General features: G+C 46.1%; 1 protein-coding gene across 3 annotated transcripts in view; it reads right to left on the bottom strand.

The window, feature by feature from the left end:
- Positions 1-21,322, bottom strand: part of LOXL2 (lysyl oxidase like 2) — a 92,531-nt gene that overhangs the window by 4,389 nt on the left and 66,820 nt on the right. For all 3 annotated transcript variants that reach the window (XM_048829314.2, XM_048829312.2, XM_048829313.2), the window contains 7 exons: positions 19,099-19,250; positions 15,147-15,314; positions 9,092-9,257; positions 8,162-8,405; positions 3,595-3,710; positions 2,601-2,737; positions 305-416 (listed from right to left, as the gene is read on the bottom strand). In XM_048829314.2, coding sequence (XP_048685271.1) covers positions 305-416; positions 2,601-2,737; positions 3,595-3,710; positions 8,162-8,405; positions 9,092-9,257; positions 15,147-15,314; positions 19,099-19,250 — 1,095 coding nt within the window. The remainder of the gene's footprint in view (positions 1-304; positions 417-2,600; positions 2,738-3,594; positions 3,711-8,161; positions 8,406-9,091; positions 9,258-15,146; positions 15,315-19,098; positions 19,251-21,322) is intronic.

A 21,322-nucleotide genomic window follows, 5' to 3' on the forward strand; every position in this document is an offset into this window, starting at 1 on the left:
TCAGTTCATACACTACTGAAGGAGTGAGGGGAAGAATAAAACTAACACTTGGCTGTACACCTCACCCAACCCTTTAAGAACACTATCCCACAATTTCCTTCGGGGACGGACCAATATCATCTTTTGCCCCTGTGCAAAAACAGGAACTGCTGGTAAGTGACCTGCCCCATACGACAGAGCAAGTTAGTGGCAGAAGCAGAACGCACAATTTGACTCCCAGCAGCTGGCTCTAACCTGTAGCTCACGCTGCATGCCATAGCAACAGCTATTTGAACAGCTCAGCTTCCCACGTGCTCCTGCTCACCTATATGGCAGCTGTACATCCAGATGCGCTGTCCATCATACCGGCTCTTGCACTTCATCACGTTGTTTGAATAATCCGATTCTGCCACTTCGTAGTTTGGGTTAATGACGATCTGGGAAAAGGTAAACATCATAGAACCAATGAAAGATGTTCAGTGAAATGTAAATGGCAAAGAAGATGGTCTCTTTCTTTGGTGTTTGATTTTTATCCACGCTGGTGCTATACAATGACTTTAAAAGAAACAGATTCTTTTTGATAAAATGCTTTTTGAAGAAAAAAAAAACAATCTAAAGGTAGTTTTAATTAAGATACGTTATAGCTCAAAGATATCATCATGGAATAGGAATTTTACATTCTTAGTTGATAGTATGAGACAATATATTCATGGAACTCATTTACAAAACTTTTCTTAAACATTACAATCGCTCATGGATTAGGGACCCAATTTCATGGGGTTCCCGTATAGATTATTTAGGTTAATCTTTCTAATCTACCCAATGGGACTCAATGCTCAGTCTTGCAGTTCTCAGACTGTGGATTTGTGGCTCGAGAGACAACATACTTGTTAACAGCAAAAATGTTTTTAAATAAATAAATACATAGAGAGGTGAGAAATAACAGACCTCAACTCTATTGTCCCTCTGCAAATTTGTGTACACAGAGTCAATCCCTTACCTCTCTCTAAAAGTGCAAAGGTTCAAAAAGTTCAAGGAATAGAAGATTGTTGGGGGTGGAATAGATCTGGACAAGGAGAAGAAGTCTGGAGATAAATGTGAGAAGTGAGGGACATAGGGTTGTTTTGTTAAAATATATGTTTGCTGTTGAAGAAAAAAATACAGAATACTTAACGTTGTTGTTTTAGTTAAATAAAACAATTTAAAATGTCTGTCTGGTGATGTTCTCCTCCTAAGACTAATGATAGTTTACCGCCCAATGACTTCATAAATATCTGCTTCAATTACCTTTGGTAAATGAAATAACCAAATAAACATTTCATTTTCTGATAGAGCTGTAAAACTAATCTGAAAAGCTTTCAAAATAAATCACTATTTAAAAATGTATAGTGTGTACCTTCTAAATATGAAACCTACATCTATCTCTGAGTTGTGAAGAATATGTATTAAGATTATAACAACCAACAAGAATGCACTTTTATGTAGAAAGCCATGACTAAATCAAGTCTTTCTGAGTGGTGATTTAAATCAAATCCACCCCATACAGCGCCTGGCACAGGACTAGGGCTCCAAGGTCTACAGTAATACAAATAATTAAGAAGAAGAGCTGGTCAGAATATTTTTAAAAGCCTGCATTTTTTTCAACCTATTTTTCAGTTTATTTTCTGACCAGCTGTATTAGTAAGTCCTTTAAAACTCTTTGCTACATCACAAGAGATTTCCTTAGACACAATGAAACCGTTTCGCATGGAAGAGGATTTTTCACATTTGATTGCAATATTATTTGCATGCTCGCAGTGCCCAAAGAGCTAGGTGCTTCTCAGTCCCAGCTGAAGACACTGGACCTGCCTCAAAGCTTACAGGCAAAGGGGAGGCTTGATTGTATTTAATAGGACAGCTGTCAAGACCAAACTAATTTATTTAAAAAGCGTTCTCTCTGTGTACATGAAAGGTTTTAGATTTTTTACCCTTTCCATAGTTTGTTTGAATTTCAGTTCACTTGGGCAATGAAAGTAGCATTAACGTGAAACTGACTGAAGTAGCACTAGTGGATTCCCATGCTGCAATGTTAGAGTTGAAAGGAGTGCATGAGAATGATCAGAATTCTTTTCACTCCTTAAATTACAGACAATGCTGTTTACACGGGGGTTTGTAAAACACTTAATCACCAGTCACCTAAATTTTTGTCCGAAAATTACTTGAGAGCATTTCTGAAGGAAGGCTGGAACAATTGTACGGTATTCAAAATATGGCGCAGATCATAGAGGATTAGGGTTGGAAGAGACCTCAGGAGGTCATCTAGTCCAACCCCCTGCTCAAAGCAGGACCAATCCCAGCTAAATCATCCTAGCCAGGGCTTTGTCAAGCCGGGCCTTAAAAACATCTAAGGATGGAGATTCTACCACCTCCCATTCCAGTGCTTCACCACTCTCCTAGTGAAATAGTTTTTTTTCTAGTATCTAACCTACACCTCTTCTCATGATCTGTCTATTGTAACTGGCCATGCTACCTTGAGCTTATTTTTAAAATCACTTAAGATTGATAGAAATGTAACCAGTTTGCTGCTAGATACCAGTAGACAAGTGACCACCTCCATTGCCCACATTCCAGTCCCCACGTACCTGGAAGAGGTAATCTCCTGGTGGGATATCAGTAATGTCGACCCATTGGCAGTCAATATCATGACGATAGACATCCCAGCATCCCACTGTGATTCCTTGTTCCCCAAAATTAGCACATTCGTACTGTTTCTGCACATCTACAGAGGAAAGAGGTGTGGACACAGAGTGCATGTCAGAACAATCGCAGCTGGTGTGGTGGGTATTCTCTTAACATCACTATGAGACAGGCAGTTCCTCTGAACAGAAGAGCGTATACACAGTGCTCCTGAGGTGAATATCGTATCTTAGGATAGTGCGTCCATCCCAAAGCAGCATTTATGAACTCAATGGATAGGAAGCCCCCTGAAATGCAGCCACTTCTGGGGTGGAATGCAGCAGTGTTTGTGACAGAAGGCCACAATGCTACATGAGAGGAAGTAAATAATTCTGTGTCCTTTTGAAATTAGAGGGGGAGTTTTAGGAAAACAGAATGTAAATACATGAGTTGGAATTTATCCGTGACAGCAGGTTAGCACTTCTCATGTAGAAAGTACCAGTGGTTCCTTCAACTCCCTCAAGAGACTTTAGGTCTCATCCAAAATGTTGCAGCTATAACAGTCTGCAGGGGCAGAGAACAAGATGATATAATGCACACCTTTTTCCTACCTAATCACCCAGATCTGTGGCTAGGAAATACTTGTGTCATTGGAAAATCTGGCCTTACATTTCTGACTCCAAACAGCCCTGCACCCAATGAGCTGAGCACGTTTGAAGCTCGTTATTCTTCACATAATGGCACCAGGAACCTTTTGTAAGCACCAATAGATTTCGACTCTCTTCGTGGTTTAAAGACTAGGAAGCATTGACCTCCTTTGCCTCAAGAACAATCACAGCTCTTGGATGAGCAAGTTCGCCATCCTCCCTGCTAAGGGACATGGCTGGGTCTTTGGATTCTGAGAACACCAATAAATTCCCTACACAAACTTCCCACGCTATGTGGATATAGCAAGAGTACCTGCTTCACATTCAGTGTCTTCCAAACAGAAACTGGCTTTGTGTCCTTCGGCCACCTTGGTACCATTGAGGTTCAACAGGTCGTAGTGTGTGAAAACCTCCATGCTGTGATAATGTCTGTAAGAGACAAAGAAATATAGTCTTTAGTTAGGATAGCTGTTAACTTACTGCCATCTTAAAAGCATAGCGTAACCCCTAGAGAGGAAGGATGATCCAGTGGTTAGGGCGTTAATCCACAACTTCGGAAAGCTGGGTTTAATTCCTTGCTCTGCCACAAACATCTTGTAGGACCGTGGGCAAATCACTTAGTTTGTGTGCCTCAGTTCCCCTTTAAAATGGATGAATGCTGCCATACCTCATGCATTAGAGAGCGGGAAACCAAGAGCGATTGGGGCCACATACGCATCTCAGAGAGATGGAAACCTTAGCCACCTTAGTTCAAAGGGTACAGAACATTAAGTTACTGGCCAGAAATTAACAGCAGAATCAGGTAAATTTAGTTTTGAGCTCATTTCACTCTGCCTCAAACAGGATGGCTGGGTTCATACACACAGTCCACTTCATAATTTTAACCGGGTACTAACAGAGTCAGCTTGATCCTGTCTGTGCTGCTGTCAGACAGGTTCCTGCTCTACACAATGGCATTGTAGTCAGGGCGGATAAATGTGTGTGTGTGAGAGAGCAATATTGTGCATCAAGCCACTGATTCAACAAAGTTGCTTAACTTTAATCATGTCTTTAAGTCCAACTGAAGTCAGTGGGACTTGTGCATAAGTGCTTTGCTGAATACGGATGGACTTAAAGACATGCTTAAAGTTAAGCATGGGCTTTGCTCAGTCAGGGCTTAGTTACACTGACATAACTCAGATCAGAATTTGTCCCCCGCTCCTTGGAACCAGTGGTAGAGCGAAGTGGCTGGAACATGGTTGTTGCCAGCATGGTTACCACCAAAGGCTCTCAGATACCATGGTGATAAGCACGTGAACAAAACAGGCCCCAAATCCTGCCATCTGATCCCTGCGAGCAGACCCGTGCCAAGCCTCACTGATTTTAGGAGCACTCGGGATGGGCCCCAAGAGTTCATCCGCACCAAGCCGATTGCGGGATTGGGCCAATTGCACAGAGCCTAATCCAAAATACATTGCTGAAGAGCTTTTAAAAAGTGGCTCGACTTGAACAGAAAGCAGAACTAGCCTTCTGCCTGTAAAAATAAATCAGGGCTTCTCAGTAAATGGTGCTCCCGAATACTGTCGGTCAGATGTTTGCAACATCAAACTACAGATGTGTTCATTTAACTAAAATGTGCTTCCAGACCAACGAAAAGCATTTTTTCCCTATAGGAAAAGAGGATTTTTCTTCATCCCTCCCCCCCCCCCCCCCTTCCAAAATTGCTTTCCCTGAAATCGCTGCCGGATGTTCTTAAGTCTCCCTTCACCTGGGCATTAAGTGGCTTTTCTCCATTTTTGTCCTGCTCCTGTATCACACGCCTGCTGAACAGGGGCTTCCAGTCCCGGACTGAGACGGCTGGAAAAAAGAGGAGCATTCTGTGGTAGCCAAGCTGCTGATTTTGAAGTAATCTATTTTGGCTGCCTCCGCTGCAAAAACATTTAGAACCTAGGGTCTGACTCAGTTCCTAAAATATGTGTTTGCATCATTCCAACTGGTGCTTATATTCCAGTATTTACAGACTGGAGAGATGCAAGAGGAATATAGTTCATGTTCCTCCATGTAAACAATCCAGTTTCAAGCACACAGAGGGCCTGTAGCCTCTTCCCGCGCCTCTCCTCACTTCATTTAAGATGTTTTCCAAAAGACACAGACCTTTGCTCCTTTTGAACAGCCAGTCTCAGTGCTTGGATGCTGTTGGGCCATGGTATTGTATGAGTCTCTATGTAATAAGAGGGACTCTTTCACAATGTAGCCACCTTGAGCAAGAGCCAACTACTGAAGGCTCAGAGAGGAACGGAGCCGGCAAGCAGTACAGAGGACCACAAAGAATCTGGAAGCTGGTGAAGAGGGTCAGCTGGATAGAATAGTCCCTGTGGAAGGTACTGCATTGCCGAAGCCTCTCTACTGATCCCTCCCTATAAATGCTCACTCACTGTTTGGCAGACAGTGGAAACCTGTCCCCCAGTAGGGTGCTGAAAGCAACGACAAAGGGGATGCAGGTTTCTTCTCTCTATTGGTAAATCTCAAGTTGGTTTCCCTTTCCATCTGCCAGGCAGGATCTCCTGTTTATTTTCCATCTGTTTTGTGCAGTTGTGGAGCTGGCCCTACCCCCTCCAACCTCGCTGGAGCATGGTGGAGATGTCCTGACTCTAATGAAAGTCTGCCCAGAAGATGGACCTTGGTTCATTAAAAGCAGGTTGGCTGATTGCGGGAGTCAAATGGGAAGGAGATACAGGAGGAAGGGCTCCAGCTGGTCAAAGGGAAAAAGGAAGGGAAATGGGAGCGGAGGTTTCTGGGAGCCTGACTGAGGAGATATGAGCGATTATCTTTAAAGAGTCGTGGAAGACAAGTGAGATTCCAGAGGACTGGAAAAGGGCAAACAGAGTACCAACCTATAAAATGGGTAATAAGGACAGCCTGGGGAATTACAGACCAGTCAGCTTCACTTCTGTACCCGGAAAGATAATGGAGCAAATAATCAAACAATCAATTTGCAAACACCTAGAAGATAATGAGGTGATAAGTAATAGTTAGCATGGATTGGTCAAGAACAAATTGTGTCACACCAACCCGATAGCTTTCTTTGACAGGGTAACAAATGGATGGAGGTGGGGGTGGGAGGAAGTGGTAGAGATGGTATATCTTGACTTAAGTAAGGCTTTTGATACGGTCTCGCATGACCTTCTCAAACAAACTAAGGAAATGCAACTTAGATGGAGCTAATATAAGGTGGGTGCAAAACTGGTTGGAAAATCATTCCCAAAGAGTAGTTATCAGTGGTTCACAGTCAAGCTGGACGGGTATATGAAGTGGGGTCCCAATGGGATCAGTCCAGGGTCTGGTTCTGTTCAATATCTTCATCAGTGATTTAAATCATGGCATACAGAGTACACGTATACAGTTTGTGGACGACACCAAGCTGAGAGGCCTTGCAAGTGCTTTGGAGGATAGGATTAAAATTCAAAACAATCTGGACAAACTGGAGATATGATCTGAAGTAAATAGGATGAAATTCAATAAGGAAAAATGCAAAGTACTCCACTTAGGAAGGAACAATCAATTGCACACATACAAAATGGGAAATGGCTGCCTAGGCAGGATCACTGCAGAAAGGGATCTGGGGGTCATAGGGGATCATGAGTCAACAGTGTGACACTTGCAAAAAAGAGCAAGCATCATTCTGAGAAGTATTAGCAGGAGCGTTGTAAGCAAGACATGAGAAGTAATTCTTCCGCTCTCCTCCACGCTGGTACAGCCCCAACTGGAGTATTGTGTCCAGTTCTGGGTGCCACATTTCAGGAAAGATGTGGACAAATTGGAAAAAGTCCAGAGAAGAGCAACAAAAACGATTAAAAGTCTAGGAAACATGACTTCTGAGGGAAGATTGAAAAAACTGGGTTTGTTTTGTCTAGAAAAGGGAAGACTGAGGGGGCGACACGATAACAGTTTTCAAGTATGTAAAAGGTTGTTAAAGGAGAAGGAAGAAAAATGGTTCTCACTAACCTTGGAGGACAGGACAAGAAGCAATGGCCTTAAATTGCAGCAAGGGAGGTTTAGGATGGGCATGAGGAAAATCTTCCTGTCAGGGGGGTTAAGCACTAGAATAAATTGCCTAGGGAGGTTGTGGAATCTCCATCATTGGAGATTTTTAAGAGCAGGTTAGACAAGCACCTGTCAGGCATGGTCTAGATAATACTTAGTCCTGCCGTGAGCGCAGGAGACTGGACTAGATGACCTCCCAAGGTCTCTTCCATTCCTACGATTCTTGGCACCTGTCCCTTAGCTTAGGGCAATCAGATGGTGAGCTCTTGTTTGAGGGTTATGGAACCATCGATGTTTCTGTTTTACAAACCCCTTTGCATCATCCATGGGGAGGTAAGGAATTTTACCCAGGAACAACTCAGCGTAGGCTACTTCTGGTGTCCTTCAGTGAATTCTGATTTCTCAGTAAAGCAAGCCACAACGAGATTCCAATCAGTTGTGCCACCTGGCTTCATCAGTGATTTTATATTGTAATAAACTGTGTGTATGCGTTTGCTATTGGTTGGAATCATAACTGCTTAAGTGTGTGTCACAGGCCATATACTCTTAAGGAGCTTCTCCTTTACTCCAGTGCTCCGGGCCTGTGCTTTTGAAGCAGAAGGACCTGAGTTCTATCCCAGATGTCTCCATGAAGCTTGAGTGGCTGTGGTGTGCAGCACAATGATAATGGCTCAAACATCTAGAAGAGGCCAGTTAGTGCTATTTGGGATGGTGGCTTTGAGATGTGGATGGGCCCATGTCCATGAGGAAATGGACCCACCTCATCTCTCATGGCCAGTAGAGGGCAGCAGAGTGGACTGTGTCTTTGGTGCTTGCATTTTGATTCGCAACAAATGCAGAGGGACCTAAGCACTCACCTGTGACAGTCATGCCAAATCCAGGCGTGGCGGCCATTCTTCGGGCGGAAGTCAGCCTGCCCGTTGTTGTGGATCTGGGAGGAGAAGCGCAGGAGCCTCCTGTAGCCAGTGGACACGGACGTGTTGGCAGCCGAGGTGGCCAGACAGTTCTCCTCAAGCGCACACTGCAGCAAGAACATCGGGCGGTCCTCCAGGTAGGAGGTTTGCTCCACCACTTCGGCATTGAGCACCAGATCCGGGGCAGCTGGTCGTGGGGAAAGGAAAATGTCTTTAGACCTATCCACACCAAAGCGACGGTTTGCCACTCAAATCATATCCCAATTGTAGCCATTGGCATAGCTGCCCCGCTGCGCAGTCCTAGAGGGGGCAGGACAAGGCCACAATCCGCGCTGTTTGAAACCAAGGTTTTCAACAAACTGCAATACACATGGCAGTTGGCTCAGGCTTGAGAAAGTGCAGAGATGTTGCTGGAGAGAAGGTCAGTGCAGGAAGCAGTGGCAAATACCTGAGTTTGGAGGAGGAGAGGCAGAGCACGTGGGAAACAGGAGGCTGTTCCCAATATGAGGTGGAAAGCCAAGGGCTGGAGAAGATGCTGGAGAAAGCAGTTACAGAGGAGCCGAAGACGGAATGAAAGTAGAGACTGAAGAAGGCGCACGAGAGGAAGAAAGAAAATCAAGGAACTGAACATCAAATAAAAAGCTACGTCCCTACTGCTGCTTTTTGGACATTTAACTCTGTATTATTCAGACAGTCAGTGGATCCTAACATTTGCCAGTGTGTTAAAATAGAAAGATGGCCCAATGATTGGTAGGAGCCTCCCTCTTTCCTCCCAGCATCCCAAGAGAAGCCCTTTGGAAGGGAAATCTCCATGATCAGTATCACTTTTCTAGGTGTCTTGACGATTGGAAGAGGAAAATCCAAGTAACTCACTTTCTGAGCAGGAAACTCCTGCGGCAAAGCGGCCGCCACCTCTGGGGCACGACACCTGGGCCCCGTCGTGCCGGCAGTGCGCCAGGGACATCTCCGTCCCGGAACACTTCACGCCACTCAAAATGACGTCATTGGCACTGACATCTCCGTGCCAGTACCAAGTTTCCTAGGGAGAGAGAGAGAGAGAAATGGGTCATTTGATTCCAGTGGCAGGTGCTCCTCTTCGGGAGAATGTCCAAGCACAGGTCACTGCCGGAAGGACAGACCCCACCGGTGTACTTTGATATGCAAGTTAGATCCATCCAAATCCCATAACTCCCACTGGAGTGAGGGGCAAGTGAGTACGAGGCAAACTATAGCACGGGAGACAGCATCAGGGTTCTTTGTGAATGCATGAACATTTGCATCTGTATTTGGAACGAGCCCTTTTCATATTTCTGGAGAGGTAATGCTCCCGTCAAAGCAAATCATTTAGAGGCCATCAAGCTAGGAAATGCTTATTCTGAAGGGAGACAGAGCTCTCACATCTATCACTTTGGGGCACATTTATTCACTTCAGAAACCAGGTAAGCCAGTTATTAATGATTTGCAGCACCATAGGGGAGACCCAGGTTTGAATCCTGGGTCAAGATTTCCAAAAGGGCCCAGTGATTTTGTCTGCCAAACTTGAACCACCTTAAAGGGGCCTTGATTTTCAGAGGGTGGGTGCTCAGCACTGTGTAAAAACTCAGCCCCCCGCCCGCCCCTTTAAGAGCTCACAAGTTGGGCAGCCAGAATCACCAGTCACGTTTGAAAACCCTTGCCCCAGCCTTCAAAGACTAAGGAGATCCCACTACCCTTTGGAGCAAACTGTAAGTAAGTGGTTAGTGTTCTGGGCTACCATGTGGGAAGGCCTGGCTTCTGTGCTAACCTCAGTCATGGGCCACCTGGCATGCAGAGATCCTGGAGCTGGGCTAATGTTTGCACAAGATGAGTTTTGCAATTCATCAGCCTGTCTCCACATTAAATTAGCCAGGAGCCACTTCCAGTTTAATGAGCTGGATGGGAATCCCTTTTTCATACGGGTACCAGGCTCCCCAGAGTGTGTGACCAGCCGCTTCTGTGCAGGGAGGCAGGAAGCAACAAGCAACAAAAACATAAGTTACTGTACATGGAGTGAAAGGAGAATTTGTGTCCATTGAGCAGGAGGAAAACTTAAAAAAAAAAAAAAAAAAAAAAAGTCCCCCCGGCCCATTTTAAAAAGGAGGAAATAGTAGCAAAATATATATAACAATATTCACAGACATTCTGCTGCCACAACTTTATCTGTAAATGTATTATCACGTTGATTCCTATATTAGGAGGCCTGCTTGGGCTTTTCAACCCGGTCAGAGATTGGGATCTTCATTAACAGGTTATCAGCGAGTTGCCCTGACAAGGGTACACGATTTCATTGTTTGACTTGCTGCTGGGATTTTGTACTGTCTTAAGTCAACTGAACTCTGTAGCAAGTGTATATATTTGTACACATAGGTATGCAGTCAGCCCTCGTGACATGGGTGTTGTACCACACCATCCTTAACTAACTCCCTTGGGCTTCAAGCCATGCAATTTAGATAGAGCAAAGTTTAGCAATCTATATAAAATGAGCTGGAATTGTTGCCAATAGATATTTTAGAAAATGGCACATCCTGCCTTTTGTGGCTGTACTGAAGCCGCGGGGGTATCCGAGACAATCAGATGTCTATCTTATGATAATACTAAGCCCTTTGGATCTACAAAAAGCAGTGTATAGACTTTTAACTAGTTAATCTTCACAACTGCCTGCAAGGTATTATCTGCACTGTATAGACAGGGAAATGGAGGCACAATTTAACTGAGGTTAAATGACTTGCCACACAATGAGTTGCAGAGAATAGAAATCGGGGGATCTGACTCCCAGTCCCCTGCTCTAAGGCAGGAGACGACACTTCCCTCCCAGAGCTTGGAGTAGAAGCCAGGAATCATGAGCGTCCTTTGTGCTGAGCATGGGTCACGGTTAAACATGGTTAAAAATATCTCTCCTTGGTTTTGGATATGTTTAAATTCCACTTTGCTGTAGTCCAACTCTACATCCACATCTCCACCCAGCCAGTTTATGAATTCATCCTCTCGGGCTGTTGGGATGGGCAGATACACTGCCACGTTAGGATGGGTGCCTGGCAAATAAATCATGTCTGCTTTGCAACATCTGTGCATCAGGGAGGGCCAGCAGGATGCTCCAGCATGAGACCAGAATGCTGTTGCATGACTAACACCAGAGATAGAGAATTAACAGCCAGACTGGCCTGGTGCAAGGCAGAGATGGTGTCAGCCAGAAAATAGGAAAACCCAGAAGATAAACAGGAAGGAATGTTTTGAAGCAAACGTTTTCCTATCGGAAACAAACACGTTAAAGGCCTCTGACATGATTTTAGGGCCAGGTCCTCAAGTCCTCAACTCCCCAAGGGTAGCAAATGGTTCAGTGGCATAGTCTGAAAGGGTAGCATGCTGTACCCAGAAATTGTGAAGTACTGTCTGCTGAGAGCTAGACAAGGACAGGAGTATCTCTACTGGTTAGAGCTGGAATCTAGGACCCAGGAGTCCTGAGCTGAGATTTTCAAAGCGGTTCACAGGATTTAAAATTAATGGAAGATGTGTTATTAAATCCCCTGAACAGCTCGGAAGATCTCAGCCCTCCACCTATTCCCAGCTCTGCCTCTGTGCAACTACGGGCAAGCCACTTAGCCTTTCTGTGCTCAGCTTATGTAAAACCGAGATTGTTATATTTAACAACCTCACAGGGCCATTACGAGACTTAGTGGTTTAAGAGGCAGGATGGTCTAACACCTATAGCCCCTCATCTGGATCTCAAAAGATCTAGATTCAGTTTCTGCCTCTGCCATCAACTTCCTGTTTGACCTTGGACAATCTGTCTCTCTCTCTGTCTTAGCTTCCCTCCTGTAAAATGGAGATAACATTCCCTCTTCCCCTGCTTTTACCTGTCTTTCCTATTAAAACTGTAAGTTCTTCAGGGCCGGGGACTGTCTCTTACTAGGGGTATGTACAGCACTGTGGGGCCCTGATCTTTCTACTGTAATTCCGTTTGGGGACTGCTTGGAGATCTGCAGCTAAAGGGGGAACTGAGTATAGTGGATTAATTGTATCCACATGAACTCCAAATTAATTGTAAATATAGACAGTTTCCCTGGTGGACCAATGCAGGATTATTCCCCACTGTCCCTTGCCCTGTCTAGTAGTCCCAAGACTTCTTCCTCCTGGCTAAGAACCCGACATTGGTTGCAGCTGCAAGGGGTGAAGTAAAAAAATCACCTTATGCTGATCTATGTGAAAGTGTCAAAGCTGGGAATGCATTTCAGGTAGAGAAAGAATGGTCTGTACCATGGCTGCTGTTGCAACACACTGTCTCATTAACCCTGTTAGCAATGCCCTCTGCACACACAGCTAACCCCTGTTCCCCACAGTGTTGCTTTATGTTCATGTGTATAATGCACCCTGGTCCCACATAAGGGTCTTTTCTATTCTAAATACCCGCGGCCCCTGCTAAAGGAAAATATCTCGTTTCAAGACAGCCTATTGGTGCCGCGTCAATAGAGCCGGGAGACTGGGAAGGGCGGTGTTCGATGGATGCAGCCGCCCTGGGCTCTTGTACGCTAGCTTGGCAGCTGCACAAGAAAATAAACTCAAAGAGCCAAAGCAGCGGCTTGTGAAGGTGGATTGCTAAACTAGCTGTGAATTCAAAGCCCTGCATGAGAGAAATGACAGCACTATGCCCCCACCCCAATCCCTGAAGAATTAGGCCCTTCTGACCAGTGCTAGGACATGGTGGAGGGAGGATCGCCATCAACCTGAAGGCCTACAGCGGTGGGAAATCATTGCCTGGAGGCAGCCTACAGGTCACTAGTTTAGGGCATGACGAACTAGAAGAGCCCAAAGGCCACGAGGTTAGTGGCATCTCCACTAGGCCACTCACCCCAAAGTTGTGCTGGTGGAATAACCTGGGCAGCCTCAACATACCAAAGGAGGGGAACAGCAACTCAGCTTTCCCCTCAAAGCACAAAGGGGCAGGCCTGCTGGCTGGAGAAATGGGGTGGGAGAGGGTAGTCGGCCTATCAGGTGGATTCCTGAAGACACCGGGGAAGAAGTGGCTGCATGGGCAAGCCCCTGAAGGAGGACCTGGATCCTAAGGAGTGCAGTTAAGGCCTCCCGATCCAGTAGAACTGCTGCCAGGTAAGGGGAGGCTGGGGCCTGGTGGGGAAGAAGCTTCTTTGGAGGGTCTCTGGCTACATTAACATAGGAGCATTGTGCAGCTTTGGCCGGCTCCCTCAAAACCTTTTGTATAGGAATTACAACGTTTGGATTGCCAGGGGCCCTGGAACCCTCTCTGCCGGAAGGTGGGTTGTCTGCGCCTCCCGCTTAGATGACAGCTGTTTAATCTCAATGGTCTTCCAAGGACCTATATGCTCCATCTCTAGCCTTGTTAGTTGCTCTATGATAATGCTGTCTAGAGTCTGCCATGTTCACTGGGCCTAATATTTAACATTCTCCATGGAGATCCCAGATGGAGTCGTTTATTACACAGAGACAATAACTCACCTACCACAGAGCGGCACTCAGGTTTTGCCTAGAGTCTCGCCTATCTTCAGAGCGAGCTACCCAGTCCCCGGCAGGATTCAGGAGCTATTAGTTATTTGAAGGCCTCACTCTTTACCCACATTAAACAAGCCCAGGAAGGCAGCTGACATTATTTTGTACTGTGTTTTTAGGGTGAAGCAAGATTGTGCTCGGCACAACACACCCACAGCGAGACAGCCCCTTCCCTGAAAAGCTTGACATGTTTGCCTCAGCTCTGGACAAGGGTCTCTCTTGGGACAGGCCTCCGTTGCTGCCCCATTCACTAGCTTCCTGCCTGGCTGGCTTCCTTTATAGGGATTGCATTCTGCCTCCCTAGTCTCCTACTGCCATTTCGTTTGGATCGTTTGGTAACTCTCTGCTCCCTGTCCTAAGCTGCTCTGCAACGTTCCTGAGTCCTGCTAAGCTGCTGCCACATTCTAGCCTAGAAGTGCAGGGCAGAGAAAACAATCCTATAGATAGTCTCTGTCAGCCAAAGTGCTGTGGGGGGGGCGTCCCTTACGATGGAAGTTGTCACAACATTGCCCCAGATGTGCCACAGAAACCAGCAGAAGAGGAGTTAGGAACTGCAGCCCTGAGATGCAAGTTTCCAAAAGGTTTGTTTTCCTTGGCAGCCCTGCCATTTCTGCCCTAGGGCAAGCGATATGGCTGCTCTGGTGCCCACTATGGTGGCAGCCCTGTCCTATACCTATCAGCCATGATGTACTTTGTAGTGCATGCTGCACCCAAGGCTAGACCAGATCATTCTGGACTCACCGTGGGATGGAGGCTGTGGGCAGTGCATTCCTGCAGAGGGCATTCAAGGAGCTTGTGCATTTGTTTTGGACAGTGAGAGAGAGAGGTAGGAACCTACTTGGAGAGCATAACTGGTGTCAGCCCAGAGTAAAGGGGTCATCGAGATCAAAGAGTTCCCCTTGGGATTTAAACAAACTCCCTTGGGCTGCTCCCAACCACTGCACCCCCCGGAAGCCTTCGTGCTGCTGGAAGTATAGTCCTGTCTCGTCGGCTGAAGGGCGTACGTGGCAGGCCCATGGGACACACTGCTGGGAGCTAAGGGGCTGGATGGCTCCAGGGAATCTCTGCACTTGTGAGCAAAACCATTACCATGTGATTGACGCTCGGGGGTTGTGTGTGGAACAGGGAGGCTCCCCACAGCCTGGTGGTTAACCCCCTTCCCTCCATCACTGCTGGCAGGCTCAGCAGGGAGGCCAAGGATAGATTGGGCCCTGCAGACTGAACTGTCACGCACCTCACGGGTGCTCCTGCTCGCCCAGGGTTGAGGTACGCTGGCAGGGCAGCGTGCCCAGATGTGCGGTACCTGCTCTGTGGATCAACACAGGGCTAGGGGCAAAAGGTCCCCTCGCTCCTCTCTGCCCAGAGCCCACGCCACAGAGAGGCGACGTACCTGAAAGGCGTGGCTGGCGAAGCCGAGGCCGAGCTGGCGACACACCACCATGGCTTCCACGGTGCTCCAGTTCTGGCTGCAGACAGTCCCCCACTTCAGAGTGCCATTGCGCTGCACGAGGACTTCGACCCGGCCCTCGTAGGGGTTACGGCCGCCGCTCAGACGCAGCTGCAGATTATCAAGGGAAGAGAGAAATAGCCTCTTCAGCTCTCTGAAAGCGTCTGCCAGGAATTTCCCAACTGACCTAGTTCCACATCTGAACAGACACAGGCTCGCAGATGTGGGCAGCAAAACACATTCTCCGCTCGCATCTGAGTGAGTGATTTATAAAAGGACCATCCCAGCTGGTGGCATGTGGAATTGTTTGCAATGAAGCTACAGCAGCTGGGGAGGGAAAATTCAGATCCTTCTAGCCTCGCTGTGATCCTAGGGTTAAGGCACTGGACTGGGACTCAGGAGATCAGGTTCAATTCCTGGTTCTGCCACCGACTCCGCGTGTGACCTTGGGCAAGTCAATTCAGTTCTGCAGCTGTTAAGTGGCGATGATAATATGTCCTTCTCCAGCCCTTAGAGACACAGGCTTTACACGTTTGGATCAGACCCATCTAGTCCAGTACCCGGTCTCTGACAGTGGCTGCTCCCGACTGAAGCAGGTGCAAGACACTGGGTAGTAGACAGTTTTAGGGTAACAGGCTCCCCAGGGAAAGTTTTCTCTAAGGTCAGTTCTAGCCCTGAAACAGGAAGCTTTCTATCCCTTTCAAACTCAAGTTAACAGTTACTACTGTCTTGTGGTATTAGATGGGATAGTAAGCGCCTCTTAGCAGAGCCTGTCTCTCACTAGGTGTTTATACAGCACCTAGCACAATGGGGACTAAGCCTGGGGACTTTAGGCACTGCTATAATGGAAATAATAAATAAGGTCTCATCATGCTAAGCAGGGGCCTACACAAACTGCAGGACATGCTGGAATTATTAATATTTATTAAGCACTGAGCAGAGAGGTCACAAAATAATTATAAATAAGACAGCTCCTTGCACTTTTAGAGCATTTTGCAGGCCTGGATCTCAAAGCCCTTTCTGAAAAGGTGGAAGGCAGTCTCATTATCCCCTTTTTAGAGATGGAGAAACTGAGGCATGGAGAACGGAAGCGATTGGCCAAGGTCACACTGCAAGTCAGAAGCACTGCTGAGAATACAACGCAGAACACCAGACCCCTCCCTGTCTTCTAAACCCTAGCAGGCCCTCTAACGTATCAATATGGAACCATTAATAAACTCAGCTTGGCAAATCTTCGCACATCTTTCCATGACCTTATTATTATTTGCGTTTCCCTTCCCACCCATTCTCTCGTCCATTTAGACAGTAAGCTCTTCAGGGCAGAAACAGTCTCTTCCTATGTGATTCTCTCGTGGCTAGCACAATATAATAGGCACTGCTATCATACAAATAAGAAATAAAGGACATGCCCAAAACCTATGCACCACTTCTATGCTGATGAAATCTTCAGGATAGGGCTTGAGTACAGCATGGGCTTTGTGCAGACTCTGCACAGGGATGAGTTTCACCCACAGGGAATACTCAATGGCATTAAGCGTAGGACTTTAATATCACCAAGGGGCAGCCCAGCAGAAGTTAGGAAGCACAGCATTTGGGGAATTATTGTTCTGCTGCTCAAAACATATTTTGCTCTCTGGTCTAACATAATACAGATGTCAAAATTCATGGAACAAGAGTTTAGCCAAATGATTCTGACACGATCTTTGTTCTTACTGGCAAGAGAGATCCCGAGTCAGTGTTTGAAGGGCTGTGGCAGAGTACCAGTGGTTAGTATGAACCTCTGCAAGAGCCCACATGCTACTTCCAGATGGACCAAGCCCCGATTCATACCCTCCCAGTCTTGGCTTTTTCCTTTGTAGAACAGAAAATAATCCACAGCACACTGGATTAGTAAGCAGAAGTAACCTAGTCCCACACACATATCTTAACTTCTAATGAGAGTTGGGGGTCCCAGGACAAACCCACACAACAGTGTCACTGTTGTGCAGTGGGAGAAGGAAGGGGAACACAACCCGTGTGTGACAGCACTTTGATTGTAAATGCAACTGGTGGTTTATGCCTGAGGCATTTCTGTGCTGCCCATCACCATGGTATCTGAGTGCCTCCCCCTGAGGGAGAGGTGTGTTCTTATCCTCCTTTTATAGATGGGGAAACGAAGACAGGGAGATGGTATGTATGCCCATGTATCGGAAATGATCCCTATGTCCCTCAGTCTTTGGCTGCTCAGCTTTAGACACAGCCTCTGATTTTTAGCGGTACCGAGCACCAGCAGCTTCCATCAAGGGAAATCAGGCCCCAGGTGTATAAAGTTGGGCAATCAAAAAAACCCAGAAACACACAAAATTAGAGGCTGCTTTAAAAATCTGGCTCTAGGTGACCTGTGCAGGGTCACCCAGGACAGTTGTATTACAGCTGAGAATGCAACCCTAATTAAGGACATTAGCCAATCAACCATCCTTCCTTTCAGTATGGAACATCCTCATATCCTGATGGAGCTTAAAGGTAGTTAGCGCAAGGTCGACCCAGATGCAAAACCTCAACCCTGGATGTCTGCCCTGTGAAATCAGTGTGACTGTTCGCTGCTCTAGCTCCCTTTTGGTCTTCCTTGAGAAAAATCTCACTTGCTCACATGGGGGGTGAGATGCCCCACTACGCAGAGAGCCAACACAGGCACCACTTAAGCCCTATTTCGAAGGTTAAAGTGGGACTTAAGTGGCCCACAAACCTTGCGCTGGGCCCATTGCTGAGAGGTGAATTTCACCCTTGGCTCATTTGACACCGACACAAAGCAGCAGAACGTTCCTCCTGAGCAGGTGCAATGCCAGAATGAGACACACAAGGCTCACTCCGAGACACAGCACGTGCGTTGCAGGATTTTCTTTAGAAAGCACAATTGCCAGAACCAGTTATTTCCCCAGGATATTTTTCGGGACTGGAAAAAAACACAGCCCCCGGAAAACCATTTGGTCCCTCTTCCGAAAGCTGTTTGATTGCAGCTTCAAAGTCACAAGTACTTCCAGTATTTTGTCTTTCAGAAACGTTAAATACAGTTATCATCTTGAGGAAATGGCTTCAATCTTAACCGCGTAATCTCTGACACATGGCAGCTCGTTAAAGTCACAGGACGCTTTTTGTTTTCCTTTGAGACATCCATGCCATGTGTTAGTATTTCTCAGCAAAACTTATTCTACATTTCCTCTCCTAGCCTCCAGCCTAGTTTGACACGACCGTTGTTTTAGGATGTAGGCCTTGAACAAAGATAAGGGGACATAAAAGGTGGATTACATCCTGTGCACGCTGATTGGAACATTAAAGATCTATCCCGCCTCCACAAATCACTAGACTAAATGACAGTGGGTAGCCCAGGTTAGAGTCTTTAAAAACTCCTTTCCCATCAACAGCTTAACTGAGGGTCATGTGTGTTGTGCTAGCAGAAGTCAAGGGTGATGGAGCTAATATTTAAGCAATAATAATTTTAGCTATGCTTGACTTAAATCTGTTGCAAAGCTGGATAGGCTACTTTGTACCTAGATGCATCGTTAGGTGCCTAAATACCTTTAAAATCTGGCCCTAAGTCACTATTGAAAATGGGACTTAGGCACTTTTGAAATCATTACCCCGTGTCCTTCTCATTGTCAACACAGGGTTATGCCCAACTGTGCATTTCATAGTTTTTTTTGTCTGGCCTAGTTTTATGTCTCAACTGATGGGGCTTCCACCACTTCCTTCGGGTGACTATTCCCACAAACACTTTGAGATCATAATAGGTACTCGGGTACTATCGTGAAGAAGGCCATATAAGGAGGGGGTGGGGGGAAGAGAGAGAGAGAGACAGACAGACAGACACACACACCACATTGTATTCTTGTTACATCCACATAATTTGACTTCTCACCTGATTCTGGAAACCCATGGCTGGAACGTTGCACCTTACAGCAGCATCTTCTTCATGGTTACAACTGAGTGACTCTGTGTTGAACTTGCAGTCTGTGATGGATTTTTCAAACCCTGTACAGTCTATTTCATTTAGGTGAATGGGACCCATTCCTTTAAGAGAAAGAAATACAGGGTGGTCATTTCCCTGCCAGCCCCCCAAGAAGAGGGAAGCTGAAATCAGCAAAAGTTTATATTATTGCAGATGATCAACAATGAAATCCAGCATTCAACACACCAGCCCGAAAGGACTTCAGTTGATTTCTGCTAATGTCATCTTGCTGCTTGTTTTTAATGTTAAGAAATTATTTCCAGCAGTCTAAGATTTTCAAATGTGCCAGAAATAAAGGAAAAGCCAAGTTTCCACTCATCTGTAATTTACACACTTCAGCTGGAGAAAATTTTCAAAATGACCCAGTTTTTTGGCTGGTTTGATCGGACAGGAACCTGCAGTCGATCAAGCCCTGACATTTTAAATGGGGACATATATACATGTGCCAGGGCAAGAAAACAAAGTATGCAGATCCTTATAAAACCCCAGCCAAACAAGTAATCTCAAATACAGGTGTGCAGTCCAAGATTCCAAGAGCACCGACATTAACAAGGATTGTAAGAAGGTGTGGTCTTCAATTGTTATCATTTGAAAACTCTCTAGGCATTTTATAGCAGGAGTCACTGTATTGTCTAGGCCTGAGGATAGGTGTATGTTCAAATTTCTCTTCTACTTGACCTGCAGAGAATACTAAAATACCCACAGGTAATCAATAGTTGATCCAATGACACTTGAAACAGTGTGGTTCCTAGCATGACAAATGACTGCACAGAGCTGCATCTTGCACCAAGTAATGACACATCATTCTTGAGCAAGAGACAGCAGAAAAGGATGAACACACAATACTCCCTAGTGGTTACATGTTGGTTACTCTCATATCCAGGACCTGGGTTCAATAGCTGGTCAGGGATAGAGGCTTTCCCCTGCTCTTGGTGGAAGGCATCAGATAATCCAGTAGGTCTTTTCCCACTCCTAAGACTTGTCATACTGGATCAGACCTGAGATCCCTGCAGTTCGGTATCCCCTGTCTGATAGTCATTGCCAACAGGTGTCAGAACCCCGCAGAAGATGATGTGGGATAATCTGCCCCACATATTAGGTCTCAACTTGGTCTCTTGACAGATCTCTAATTCCTGTGATTGTCTATGAGGAGAGAGAGAAAAGACAAATCTTCTGAACTTTACTATGGAGTCATCCTCTCTCTCAACTCAGCAGAAGCCAAACAACTGGCAGGTGGCATGTTCTACAGATGAATCATTTCAGTGTAGCCCACAGACGGCTATGCACATCTGACCCAAAGGTGTTCCAGATGCTCTTTACTGGCTAGAAGTCAGCTTTAGCTGGAGGGCACTGGTGGGGGAAGGCATTACCCACAGACGAGGTTTCCAAGAAAGAGGAAGGAGTCCACCCACTGTTACTAAACATAAGTTACTTTCCCCCACCTCTTTAGTCAGCCCTTATCCTTTGAGGTGGATGTTAAGAGGAGCAGATGTCGGAAATGGCAAGCACTCCAAAAGTCATCACTTTTTTAAAAATATACTTATAGCACACAGCAATAGGCACCAGGCTGGTCCACTTGTAAGCATGACCTTGGAAAAACTGAAGATGTCCTGTGAGCACGTAATAGCAAGTGGGCAAACCAGGGGGAGAATGGCGATGCTTGTGTCACCACTGTCGACCGCCACAGTTGATTTCTTATTCCCCGTTGCTGGTTTTATTACAGTAGTACCCAAAGGACCCAACTCAAATCAGGGCCCCATTAAGCTCTGCATATAACCAGTAAAAAGAAGTCCCTGCCCTGAAGAATTTGTAATCTTCAAGGACCAGACAAAGGCATGACCATCATCCTCATCCTACAGCTGGAGAATTGAGAAACAGAGCAATTAAAGGACTTGCCCAAGGTCACCCAGGGAGTCTGTGGCAGGAAGCTGGGAACTACAGATCTTCTGAGTCACGGGCCAATGCCTTAACCACAAGACCATCCTTGTTCGGGCCTCATTAAAGAATAAGCTTACCCATCTCCATAGCTGTTCCTTTTAAGCTGACCCTCAAAGGAAAGGGCTGACTAAGGAACGCAGAGGTGGGTAACTAGTTTACCAACAGTGGTGGGGACGCTTTCTTGGAAAGCTCCTAC

This window comes from Caretta caretta, chromosome 26 (genome assembly GCF_965140235.1).
Source record: "Caretta caretta isolate rCarCar2 chromosome 26, rCarCar1.hap1, whole genome shotgun sequence".
Taxonomy (NCBI): domain Eukaryota; kingdom Metazoa; phylum Chordata; order Testudines; family Cheloniidae; genus Caretta; species Caretta caretta.